Source organism: Dermacentor albipictus, chromosome 8 (assembly GCF_038994185.2).
Source record: "Dermacentor albipictus isolate Rhodes 1998 colony chromosome 8, USDA_Dalb.pri_finalv2, whole genome shotgun sequence".
In the NCBI taxonomy this organism is placed as follows: domain Eukaryota; kingdom Metazoa; phylum Arthropoda; class Arachnida; order Ixodida; family Ixodidae; genus Dermacentor; species Dermacentor albipictus.
Window position 1 is genome coordinate 67,337,340 of NC_091828.1, and position 14,120 is coordinate 67,351,459.

Genomic DNA, 14,120 nt, shown 5'->3' on the forward strand with positions numbered 1-14,120 from the left:
CCATTTTTGTGTGTGTGTGTGTGTGTGTGAGAGAGAGAGAGAGTGTGTTTTTTTTTCTTTTTAGTTAGACAAATTTAGGCATTTTACGTCTCGGCGATATGCTTATAAGGCACCCTGTTCACTTCTCAACACCTGGGGTTCTTTAACGTGCATCTAAACAGAAGTACGCGAGTGTTTCTCCATTTTGTTCCCATCGAATTCCGCGACCTGGTTTGAACACGTGAGCTCGAGTTTATCAGCGCAACGCCATATCCACTATGGAGCCGCTACAGCGCCGTTTATTTTTTTGTTGTTGTTGTTAAGCATGAACTGGACAAAAAAATTCACACGGCTTGCAGGCCAAAGGTTAGTATATATAATGGGTACCTAAATCTGTTTTCGGCACCTGAGGTCCGACCGCAAAAAAAGAACACGTACCAAGTACTCCGCATTGTGTTACACGAGGAAGACGGAATCGTGAATGGAATGTTGTATTGCAGTTATATATACATATATATATATATATATATATATATATATATATATATATATATATATATATATATATATATATATATATATATATATATATATATATATATATATATATATATATATATATATATATACATAGTACAGGGCGCCGGATGGGGCAGACATGTCTTATCTGTTTGAAGCCGCAAGCAGTAAGCTTATTTTCGTTCTTCCGCCTGCGTTTCGCAAGACCTGCTGATGGAGAACTATAGGCGCAAAATTACGCACCAGAGATACATATCCTGCTTGAAAAACAAGAAAAATGCTTGTTCACCAAAAGGAAGCGCACAAGCGTACAGCCGACACTGCGTCCCCAATGCAGGCGCAATCACCGAGCGGCATATATAAAAAAAAAATACGAAATAAAGAGCAGATACAAAGGCATTTATTCCTAAGGCACAAATACGTGTCATATCTGAAGAAAAGAGCCTTGCAAAGGCGCGGACTAAAAGAGGAACACGTACGACTGTTCCTTGGTTCGTCGCTTGCTCCCATTCTTCCAGATATCTTTCTTAGCACCTTTGACAAGTGTGTAAATAGTATTCTGGATCAGTCGCGTGCTCCTTCCGTAGTGAGGTACGTCGATGACTACGTGGTGGTTGTTAACGTGGTGCCACGGTCGAGGCCAGATGACACTGTAGAATCGATAATTAACATCACATTAACATTTAGAAATGCATCGGATGCTCTAAACTTCACGTGCGAAAGGCCATGTAATAATTGCATTCGCTTCCTGGACCTCAATCTCACTTTAATGAATACGCATGTTTGTTTGGAATACCTGCCAAGGTTGAACAAGCAGCCGATTTCATATGACAGTGCCCACTCCCAGTTAGTGAAAAGAGTAGTTGCAATGACTTGTCTAAAGGAAGCTCTGAATAAGTCTTGCATCCACAAAGTAGAAATCAGCTTTAACAACCAGGTTACAGGCTGCGCCTAACCGGTTTCCCTTCGTATTTGGTTTCTAGCGTCTGTGATAAGTTTCTTCAACAGATGAAACAGGTAAGGGAAGGCGTTAACAAAGAAAAGCCAGTTGATAGGAAGAGATTACAAGTTATTCCATATCGTCCCACATCCTCAAGAAGGTTGTGCAAAGGCACAATGTTGATCTTGTTTTTAGCGCACCGTGTAAATTGCAAAGATATGCCCTATGCTGACAAAAGCAATACCCGAGCCATGCTCTAAGAAACATGCAGCGCAGTACACGGAATCCACTAGAAATGTCGTATATGAGATGCCCCAAGCTGCAACCAGGTTTATATCGGTATAACCGAAGGGTGCTACAATGAAAGGGCGCGCGAGCACAATCGCGCCGTAAATAATAATGCGGGGGGGGGGGGCGCTGTTGTGCCCGTACAACCAGCCCGGATTCCGAATCTATAAGACGCAGAATTCATCCTGCGAACGCCCCTTGGACAAACCCGGGGCTGCGCCGAAAGGCACAACGCCCTGACGCTCCCTTGACAAGTCAAGATGCTGCGCCGCCAGGCAGCGGCGTCCTGTGGAGGAGCATTGGCGAGCGACATGTCCTAACGTGCAAGCCCGGCGCCGTATTTCCTTTCCCCTGGAGGTCACCGTGCGCGGCAAACTTGAATCGGGTGGCCAGCGCGGTCGCTGGTTGGCCCTCTCGGACGACCGTCGAGTGCTGGCTTTGCATTGGGCCGTTTGAGTGACAATTCGTTTCTCGGGGCTTTATAAGCCCCAACGCCGCCGCCTGGAGAACCGGATCCACCGAACCACCGTGAGCCGAGTGCCGCTCACGAGTGGAGTGAGATGTGCTACGCGTTGGAGTCTCGCCGGACGTCGCCGTGCGGGAACAGTCGCGTTTGCTGTTAGCTCTTGGCCCCAGTGCCGATCCCACCTTGTCCTGTATAATGACCTGTATATAGTGTATAAGATCCCTTTTGTTATTCACACCGACGCCTGACCCGGAGTCTTTGCTACCAACTAGAGAGCTGGCAACGCTCTGTCACGAAACGGGTGACGAGCGCTTCGGGACCACCTCAATGTCGCAACAGGGCCTTCTGGCTGAACATTGTAAACTTCACAATTGCCGTCCGTATCTTCGTGATACCAGGTTTCCTGAAAACATTTTCCAAAATCCAGGCGAACTCATACTTCGACGTGTTGTTTTCACTGGCTTTACTCAACAATAAAATAACAAAAACATAGGCGTTTCGCCACCTATGCGTACTATACCAACGCCTCCTTGACTATACTATACGGTTTGACTGCTATGGTTGACTGCTCAGACTGTGGTGCCAGCTACATTGGCGAGAAGGGATTGCTTAACAAAAAGACACATGCTCGATTTTGATAATGTAACCACGTTAGCACGAGAACACCGATGGGGCCCAAGAAAATTTGTGGATTCATGGTTCATCCGTTGCAATCAATCTGCATGCAATTCGAACCGTGAGCCCCTGCCGGATGTTTACGGCAGTATCATACATAAATAGGATGTATTTTCTCATTTGTTGCACTTCGCGTACTGACGATGCCACCCGCATAGGTGGCGAAACGTCGATGTTCTTGTTATTTTATTGTTGAGTAAAGCCAGTGGTTTCTGGCACGTTCGAGAGATAGACTAGAAAGGGAGGCCTACGAGCCATAAAATCCGCACTCGAATTCGGAATCAGCGGCGTCTAATGAATCAATCTTCATAACACACGCTAGTTGAGAGAAAGCGATAACCGCAGTCACTTCTCCTAGCTTGCGAACTTCACGCGTTACCGCGAATCAAACCCAGTTTGGTGCTAGGTTAGAGCCGTCGCTTCGATGGGTGCCCCCATGTTTGTTGACGCAAAGCTTTTGGGACCGCTATTTGGGCTCCCGCTAAATCGGTGAAATAGCTTTCCCAACGGGTCTCGCGCATGCGCAGTGGCTTCAACGCTATTTCTTTGGGGCACGACCTACTGGAACTCCAGACCTGCACAGATATCCGGCTTCTATGGGAGCAGCTTGCGCCCACTTTCGTTCAACCGACGGCCGTAGGTGGCGCTTTTATAACCTGTTCGTCTGCTACGCGGTGGGCGGCTGTGCGGCGTTGTAATTAGTACGGCAGCTGTTGTGTTGTGACGAACTGCTTGTCTAGTTGATTTTTGCTAACACAGTGACAGCGATGTCACAAGGCTTTGATCGGTCACTTGGCTCCAAAAGTTGACTGCCCGAACCTAAAAAATGTCGGAGCGTGCAGTCCGCTGCTCTCTAAAATAGCGTTAAATAGCCGCTCCTATTGCCTTTTTCAAGAAGATTATTGTAAATCACATTGTGTATAGAGTTCGCAAAGTACACAACAGATTTATTCTACACGTTGTAAAATTCGCTTCCGCGCTCTTTAGAAACTTGAAACCATGCACCGTAATATTCGACTACAGAACGATTACCACTCATTTTAACTCTTAAAAGTTGTCCGTGAATGCGTCGTGAGTTCAAAATTGAATTACACACACAGCTTCACTGCGTACGTATCTTAAGCACCACCGTTATGCTGCCACCGTACCACGCAGAAAAGCCAGCTTTACAGTGCAGTGCAGCGCGTTTTATAGCACTGGGATCGTTTTATTTTTTGCAAGCTTTCTACTGAGCTAGGCAACCAACGACAATAAAAACAAGGTATGCTCACCTTTCCTTGAAACAGAATCGATCAACCTATTGCACATATCGGGCGGAGGACTTGTACTCATGAATACTTTTACTATATACTTTTACCAGGTCAACTGCCATTCATTATGGCACACAGCAGTAAATTCTCATGTCATCTACGACACTAGGCTATCTGTAAACAACTAAAAAAACTAGATTATCCTATGAATCTTTTTAAGACAATTTTTCCAGTCTCTTATGGAGGCTAGGAAAGGGAAATTTATGCCGTCGATCTAGCATTGCGGCTGCCACCTATGCTCGTTCTTTACATTTCTTGCACCGCTCCTCCTCTTGTAGTTTCACTATTCAAACGCAAAGCATTCGCAAATGTTTCTTTTGTACATTTGTGAATTTATTAATTTACCGCCAGTACAAGAGCTTTGTGCCTGCCCAAATGGCAAGACAAGCGCTGAACAGATCGCAGAAGCAGACGACAACGAACAGGTTATAACTAGCGCCACTCCGCTCGTACGTTCTTTCCCTAGCGGCGGAAGAGGCGAACTAGACCAGGCGTGCTGGAGGAGGGAGATCTGTGCAGGTCTGGAGTTCAGTAGGTCGTGCAAAGGCCGACGGTACGTGCATTAGCTACCCGCCATGCAGTGACACTTATCGAAAAAGAGATTGCTTTTCTATTGCCATAGAGAGGTCATGAAGTCACGGTAGTGCTATTCTTGTTTATATCTATATAAATCTTGTTTTTTTTTAATAAACACTTAGTCGTAAGCATGTGGTCGGAAGTTAGCGCCTGTCCGTAGTACATGTTCCTCTTTTAGTCCGCGTCTTTGTAGAGCTCTTTTCTTTTCTTCAGGTATGTTAAACCAACTCCCCCACATTAAGCTTCTACATGTCATCTGCAATTATAAATACCGTTTGAGCGGTCTGAACGCATATACCTGCGCGAGAAGTAGTACGAATAACGCTTTCAAGAAGTATCGCCAGCACTTTCCAACGGCACGACCTTGACGCGGCCCAGTTCACTTCGATCGTAGCGCCGCCACAGTATTTTTCATCATCGCGCGCCTCACTGTGCTCCAGCCACTCTATGGCACTATTCGCTAGCCCCACTATGGGAACACGACGGGAGTGATGGGAGTACACAAAGCAAAGTTAGTTCTTTATCCTATGCACAAAGCCACAAAGCGCGCTACGCGAACTGCCGTACGACCGTCGTTAAGCAAATGAGAATGTCAGCGGTGACTCACTTTTTCCGGCACGTTGACCCTCCGTGGATCGTCGTAGTGTTCTGCCGAATCTGCATCGCTGCCGTATTGCCGCAGTCAGGTTATGTGCACCCTGATGAGTTCTTCCAAAGCACCGAAGTCGTTGCAGGTGAACGAGCGTCTTTGCCCGTACTCATGAAGCGATAACTGCATGTGTGAAACACTACGCCCTGAATGATAAAAGAAAAAAGAAAGTTTAGTCTAACGATTCAAGGGGCAGTCTGTGAACCATGTTCTACCCAACTGCAAGAGTTACTTTGATTGATGGCAGAATGCCTCTATTCTACCAGACGGCCGATGTCCTCCCGCTGTCAGGGGGAAAGCTGAAGCAAAGCTTATAGAAAAGAAATGGTGACTTGGTACTACATGTCATGTGACTTGGTACCACCCGGTGCAACCAGTTATTGGCGAGGTGCATATAGACACTCGCTGGACGACAGCGCGTACGATATAAGCACGGTCGACACCTTTTGTTGTCGCTGTGGTAGGCTTGTTCTAGCAATGAAAAGTTTTTGCTGTGCTGCGACGTTATGAACACAACTGCGCGTTGAGACAGAGCAAATACAGACGGGACGACACAACACTCTTGTTTTCGTTGTACTCTCTTCCTGTCTCAGTACACTGATGTTAAACTTTCAACATAACCGAGAGGGTGATCTGACACTTGATAATCAATATGTGCAATAACTGCGCAATTGCGATCTAACACATATTCATTTTTCTCCAAGAAAACGCCTGCATTTTCTACAGCTTTCGTTTTCGAATTAACTAGTGTAAACCGTTTTGTTTATTGGTTTGTCTCGCTTCGTCAACTTAATCCGCTTTTTTCGTCAACTTAATCCGCGTGGGCTGTGGTGCACCATCAGTACCCCCCATATCAGAGGAGCTCTGTACAAGTGCTGGTTACGAATAAGCGCCAGTTAGTTCTTAGTTATGTAGCTGGCTTCCTGTGAAGCGTCAATTACCCTGTTTCTGTGTATATTGTACACAGCGCTGCTGCTTGTTTCAGGTCCATGCCCATACTTGCCCATTCTTGTTCATTAGCAAAAAAATGTCTCAAGTTCCCAGTGCTGCTTCATGGCGAAGCTTTTAGACTGCATGACATGTCATTAGTTACATCATTAATTGCATTGCGCAGTAGTGTATGGGTAGCATTCTCACCAAGTTTATTTAACTCGCAGGTGATCTGTTCGGGCTCAAGGTTCATCGGACATGGGAGTTCACCAGTCCGTACCCTATACGTAGTATGACCACCATCTGGATGACCACTCTTATACCGCTGTCAATTCTAAAGTGGATGTGGTCATGTGTAGCCACAGCTGGGACATTGCCGTCGCCGATACTGCTTCTGATGGTCCCGCGGATATTTGCTTGTGCTGCATCATTGGTCTGCGATTATGCCATTTACCACCTGGCAGCACCGCCTGCGAAACGGAAAAGACGCTTCAAGGCTCTTATATTTTTTAGCAGCTCCTATGTGACATGCGTGTTCTACGCGAGAACATTCAGTAATTCCATTGAATCGTATCTTCTAGCACTGCTGTTGCTCTGTGTAAACAATGTCATGCACAATGACCAACTGAAGCTCAAAGATGCACGCGTAAAAGTATCGCGGAGGTACTGTTTCATAGCATTTTTGCTGTGCATTGGGACATTCAACCGGCCCACTTTCATTTGCTTTGCCCTGCCAGCCATTGTCTTCTGGTTGTGCAGCAGAGTCGACCGCAACGTTAAAACCAAGAAACGGCGCACACGTGCCCAAATAGCACATAAACTTGCAAAACGTGTAGCAAAGCTTGGCATGTGTTTCTTACTATGGGCTCAATATCCCATCATGTTGGATACTTTTTACTTTCACCCCGAAACTTTCTCCCGTGACGGCCCCCGGCGTCTCATTGTGGCACCACTGAACTTCATTCTTTACAATCTCGACACAGCCAATTTAGAGTTGCATGGGAGGCATCCCAACTTCCTGCACCTCCTCGTCAACTTCCCCCTTCTGTTCAATGTCCTTGCAATCCCAGCCCTCTGGGCCTCCTGCAAGGTTCTATACGACAAGTTGCTGCGTACTTCAAGACCAGTGTGCCCTGAAACTCTCACGGTCTCCAAGACATTCGACGCGGTCGCTGCCAGCACCCTTCTACTTCCATTATGCGCCTTGTCACTTTTCAAGCACCAGGAACCACGCTTCCTGGTGCCCCTGTTGATCCCAGTGGTTCTCATGGCACAGCGGCATTCCTCAACAAAACTGATGGAGTTCTGCTGGGGTTTACCTAACGTTCTCCTCATGGTTTTCTTTGGCTATTTGCACCAGGGTGGCTTGATTCCATGCATGGTAAACGTCCATGGGCATCTCGCACAGTACGAGCCAAACGTGAGCGCTACGATCATGTTCGCCCACACATACATGCCACCTCGTCATCTGCTGACCGTGAAGGAAGACAGTGCCGCGGTGGACATTGTCGACATGATGGGCACCAACTTGAAAGGGTTCGACCTGATGCTTTATTTCATTCAACATCGGACTTCCTTGAACTATCTCGTTGCACCACCTTCATTCGTAGATTCCGAGATGGAATTATGGAAAGATCACTTGCACATACTGTGTTCCTATAAACACTTCAGCAGTGAACACCTCCCGCATTTTAGCTATGCAGACTATCTCCATGGAAGGGTGTCGCTCTCAGATTTAACCAAGGCCTTGACACTGAATGTGTACTTGGTGCAGCTTCCAAAGTGGTGATGGCAATGTGCTCGTGACCATGTGGTGTTAGAAACATTACTTGTGCTTTGCTGCACATTGCAGAGAAGTGCATTTTGAGTCTGTAGTGTGCTTGTTTCATCGTGTGGCTGTCAGCAAAATGCACATGCATGAAAGAAGTTGCATCTTTTCGTGTGGACACAATAATTGTGTTAATTAACATAGGAACTCTGTCATGTGTGCTCAGTATGGCATCTTCTTCATTGAGTAATTGTTAATGTTTAGACAAGGCAGCAGTCTTCCTGGCTGGTGGTGCTATACGCCCCATACGTTATCAATTGCAGTGTCGGCAGTCCCACATTTGCAACTCCCCACTTCGCTCTTGGACTTTACCAGTTTTGTTTCGGTTTTCTATATCTCGAGAGAGGCTGGGATGTCATTGGCCTTTCATGGACAGTCATATAGCATAATATAAACCTGTTCCTGTACTGCGCAAGAATATGGCTGTGTGATGCAAAGCTTTGTCATTGAAGCTTACCACTCGTATTTTTAGTTTGGCAATGTTGAATTTACAAACACTGTCCATTTATTGCGAGGGACCACATTGGATAACCTGCTGCTGTGCCCGAAAGTACATTTTGGTGCTGTTTTGGTTTGTGTAATTTAAAGACTGTCTGGAACACCACATCGAGTTCTGTGTTTCATGCACTCTGTGTTGCAACAAACAAATGAAATGCAAAAGTACGAAGTGGAACACTTCTTACAAGTAACTCGGGGGCCAACATTGCGCCTCTGCATATCCAATAACCAAAAATAGTGTAGGTCCCAAACTAAGCACACAAGCCGTAATTCATGCCAGTATCGCATGAAGCAGCAAAAGCAGAAATGAAAGAGCACATTCTAGTTCACCCCAACTTATTTGCTCTTCATTTGCCAATAGTAGTGCCTAACCTCCTGATTAGTTACTGGTATCCCATTGCACTAAGTAGTTCCAAGTTCAGCTTCCCAAAAATGTGGTGTTGTACTACAGGAAATGCCTCCATTATATTATTTGTATGTTTCAAGCAGTGCAAATATGTTTTGTCACGGCCCTCACATAGACAGTGCACCCACATAGCTCTAGCCTATTTACATCAACACCATCACCTTTGTCTCGCCTGTTCATACCATGGTCATATATTTTCTTGCCTTTTTCTCGCTCTCCTCCTCTTGGGGCATTTTCGTCCCTCCTTCCGTATGCAGAATAGCATGCCTGTGCGCCAGCAGAATTCTCTGCACTTTATTAAAGAGCTTTCTCTCTTGAAGGGCCGCGCTAACATGTTGAAAGTAAACGCCCGAGTAAGACAGTGTAAATACATAAGTTGCAAGGACGCCAAACAAGGGACCATTCCATTTCTTGACCAAGAAAACGTGAACCAGCAGTGTCTTGTCCCTACATGTCTTCCTGTCATCACAAACCACCTAGCCAGTGTCCTTTGGCTTGCCCATCATTCGTTTTAAAGCTTGTTTTTGGAAAAATTTACGGTTTTATTCCCTATTTCCTGAGAAACCTGTATCTGTTTCCTTTGTAGCTTTGTGCAACTCTCAGGTAGATGACGTTCTTCTTTTTCATGAATCTTCCCCCACATTGCAGGTTTCGGTGAAAATGACTTGCCATGTCCGGTGTCCTCAACTTCGAGTTGCTCACAGATTCACCTTTGTTATGCAATCTGCTGTCCTTCTCGTTAGATCTGACAGTAGAGCAACTGCACCAGAAAGGGATTGGTCCCAAATTCGGTCCCATATTGAGCGACTAGAATGTGCAGCACAACTAGATGACAACAGAGAAAGAAGACGACATGCATGTGGTGCGGCTTTTAGCAACACATCTTTGTTTTCGTTGGTACACAGTATATACTGAGTGCTTCACGTAACCTGAACCGTAGGTGTATCTACCGGGTGGGCGGGAGGACAAGTTCACCAGGGGGGCCACCAGCAGCAGCATGTGCGTGATAATAGCAAGAGCTTGGTCACGCAACCCACCGCCCCATTCCAAAGGGGACGCTCATAACATCCATCCATCCATCCATGCGAGGAACCGTGGCCCCAGTGAAGGCTTCCTCGGTGCGTCGGTTGGCCCCCCTTCTGACACGGTAGATGCGCCTATGGTTCATGTTATGCAAGACGCCCTGTACGTATATCGAATGAGTGGAAACAAAAGCAAGAATAACGTACATGCAGAGGTACACATGAAGAACTGTAAGCGTGTCCACAGCATAATGAAAACTGTGGACATGTACAGGCCTACATTTATCCCTGAATGCATGTTATTCTTTTGCTTCCATTCATTCAATATGTATTGTGTGCCTGTGAAAAAAAAATGGCTGTGGCTTAGGTAAGGTTAAGCCCAGGATGCGAAGCATACTAGCCTTTATTTTAGTTGTTGAACCACTGTTTAGCCTGGTGAACTGCTGTTGCTTGGGTATATTTGGTTCGGCTAGACGAAGAAACAACTCATGCATTACTGCTTCGCCTTCAAGAGTGGAACGCGACAGCGTTCCCGTCGACCCGCCAAGGGGTGTAAGACAATGGGCTACAGGGCAGCGACTACGCGCCCCGCATTGGACGCGGTGAGCGTCGAGCAAAGCAGCGTTCGGCGCGGCAACGAAATGTGCGCCTGAGCAAGAGACGCACGCCTTAGAAACAGCTCGTTTCTAAGGCAACACCGCATTCACTAGAGGCGCTTTTGTACCGCTTTGAAGCATCGTACTCGTGGCTCAGTGGTAGCGTCTCCGTCCAACACTCCGGAGACCCTGGTTCGATTCCCACCCAGCCCGTCTTGCAAGAGTTGAGCCAAAGCCACTTCTCCTCTGTCGTGACGTCACGGTGTCACGTGGTTTCAAGGCGACACCGCCGCGCCTGAGGAGCTGGGTTGAGCTCTCGTAATATGCTTCGCATAAAAAGAACGATCTGTTTTTGAAACTAGCATCATGTGCGTGTTGCACTGCACTTTCTAATCATGAATCTGAATCAACTAGCTTGCCAACATGCTTTAGCCTTAGATCAGGAAAAGCAGATGCCTGCCTTTCAGGCTGCATACATCTCCTTGAAAACCCTTGAATTTGGAGAAGGAGATCCAAGGGCTCTTAAATCTTTAAAATAAATGCGCTTCTTGAATCCCTTGAAGACTTGTAGTTGAGGGCGAACATTCAGAGTAACAAACTCCGCATAGGGGATGTGTGACGGACACCATCTGTCAAGAAGCAGTCCTAGACATATTGAGAGTGTCACCAAATGACGGTAATGTGCCACCAACGCCAGGCCTGTTTAAATTGCCATCGGGGAGCTAGACAAAGTCAGATCAAGTAACCAAGCTGTGCCACCATTCTGTTGTGTTGTTGGTTCACGCTGCAGCCATCATGGCTCCACTTCCGAGACCTTTAAGCTCTAGAAATGCCTGGTAGAAAATCAGTTTGAACCGTATGGCTTTAACGCCCTAAATATATTTGGCTGAAAGCCTCGAGAGGATATTTCACTGATTTGCGGTGTATGTGTATAAATAGGCTTTGTTCCCCCTTTCTTGAATTCTTGCCTTCGGCATCCTTGAATTGGCCTTGAACTTTAAGCCGAATGTTTCATATGAACGATGGTGCTTCTCTTGTAGTTTTGCGATACCCTTGGGTGAATGACTATCATTTCCTCTCATCCCATCATCAAATGAGCGCAGCTCCTGAAAAGTAAAATATCAAAGACAATGTGGTTCATATCGACCATGCATCAGTCATTGATCTGGCTGGACAGCTTGAGGTGCTAACTCTCGGGTGGGGGAAAATTTCCCCTTTCATGGTTTTATCAATAAGTGCTTTTGAAGAGCACAGTCCAGCCACTGTGACCACGCCGACTTTTTCACTGTCTTTCGGGGTTGACCTATTTTGGCAAAAAACCCACTGAGCACACGTGCCAAACTCCTGGGAAGGAAGGCGAAGAAATCTTCACTTTATAATAAAGAAATTAAGCGCTCTGATATTTGTTGCACTTAGGGTACTTAGGTACAGTCTGTTGTTACGTTGCATAAATCTAGGTAGAACATAGCCGGTCACCAACTTATTTGTATAAGGCTAGTACAGGTGGCTGCATTAGCTTATTCATCTGTCTTGCAACCATTCCATCGTCCACTCAGTGAGAAATGGACTCGCTCGTGCCAAACCTGTCACGCTTGCCGCGTGTCTTGTCCAGTCAGCTGGTTTTGCATTAAAAATGCCATTTCCAACCAACGGCCTTCAAAAGTGTCTGAAGTGGCAGAAAAGCTATTGCTTAAAATTTTGACGAGACGCGTTTGCTTCATGTTGCTGCTGACCACTGTCGAACTAAGTGAAAATAGAACTCGCTATGCTCAACTTTTGCAGTGACGATGATGTCACTGACACCTACTCGCTGTTGGAGTACATGCATTTTGAATCTTTTTCCTTCAGAGATGTGAATAATGGAGTGAGTGGGCCAAGCTCGTGGATATTTGAGAGCAACTACTGTTGAACTAATCCGTGCTCATTTATGTTGGCTGCTTCTGTCTAGTCAAGGCCAACCCATGGGGACAACCCACAAATGTAGACTGCGCATACAAAAGATGCTGCAGCTGTTTTTCACTAAATTGTGTTTCTGCGGTGCGATGTAATTAAAGGAAGCCATCAGCATTGGAAATACAAAGTAAGAAAATTATCTTTTTAGGTAAGAATTGTCGGTAATAGAAATACTGAAGGGGGTTAGACACTTGAGAAGGGACATTGAACATGACTAGGCACAGACATTAACAACAGGTCTTTTTTTTTTTCCGAGTTCTGTTGTTGTGTTTATGTACAAGTAAACGAGAAGGAAGGGTATTAACCGAGGGGCCTGATCTTTTTTTATTAGTCATATCGTAAGAAGCCAACAAGCACTGACACCCAGGACAACACAGGGGAAATTACTTGTGCTTAATAAATGAAGTAAAGAAACGACAAACTAATGGAAAATGAAAGTGGATGAAAAACAACTTGCCGCAGGTGGGGACCAAACCCACAACCTTTGCGCTTCACAGTTCGCACGCGAAATGCTAAGGTTGTGGATTCGGTCTCCGCCTGTGGCCAGGCGTTTTTTCATCCACATTCATTTTACATTAATCTATTGTTTCTTTACTTCATTTATTAAGCACAAGTAATTTCCCTATGTTGTCCTTGGTGTCAGTGTTTGTTGGCTTTTAATGTACAAGTGTGATTTTAGGTTGGAAATTGTCTAAGGACATAGACCATTTGAACTTTCTCCTGTGAAGCTTAAGGAGTATAAGTGTGATTTTTTTTGTGTGTGTGTGTGTTTGCATTGTGTTGTACATATATGTTCCTGTTATGACCTTAACTATTCCTGTGACATGTGCATTGCAGCTCCTGCTGCTTCTTTGGTAACATACCAATGATCTCACTTTCTCATGTGTGTTCACCGCGGTGAGTGCCATCCTATCATTTTTAACAGTTTGCACTTTCTTTGGTTCGTGAATGGCGAGTTCCACTTTATAATTATCAGCTTGCACACGCACCACCAATATTTATAAATATATTTACTCAGGTTTGACCTAGTTGTGCATATTCACCAAGTTATGCATTGCTGCCATGTGTTCTTGGAAACTGCGTGTACCAGCTATATGCACAGTTAATCCTGTAAGGCCCAATGTATCGTATATGCTATGCAGAGTTCGGTACCTCAAAATGCTGATTTTGATGCAGAGTCCATGGTTGCTTTTTCGATATGCCAAAGTAAATTTCCAGCCGACGTTTTAGTTCAACACACCAATTACTAATTCATTCCTATACTAATCAAGTTTTATTTCAAAAAGTATTTTATTGTTTTCTTTATATATATTGTCCATGACCAGGAATACTTGCGTACAAAGTAGCTCCATTGTTCAAGGAATTATGATCCTGTGATCATGTTGCGATGCGGAGCTCTGTTTGGACAATACATGTACAGGGTTTGAAAAAGATGTCCCCTACTTAAGAAATGTTACGTCATCTGTGTGTACTTATGAGCATAGT

The 14,120-nt window shown here is 45.4% G+C and overlaps 1 protein-coding gene across 1 annotated transcript; it reads left to right on the plus strand.

Moving 5' to 3' along the window:
• Positions 1 to 5,188: 5,188 nt before the first annotated feature.
• On the plus strand, positions 5,189 to 13,603 carry PIG-Z (phosphatidylinositol glycan anchor biosynthesis class Z). Its single transcript, XM_065447450.2, has 2 exons — positions 5,189 to 5,487; positions 6,560 to 13,603. Exons 1-2 carry the CDS (start codon positions 5,337 to 5,339, stop codon positions 8,119 to 8,121), a joined length of 1,713 nt encoding a protein of 570 aa, XP_065303522.1. The 5' UTR covers positions 5,189 to 5,336; the 3' UTR covers positions 8,122 to 13,603.
• Positions 13,604 to 14,120: the final 517 nt, after the last annotated feature.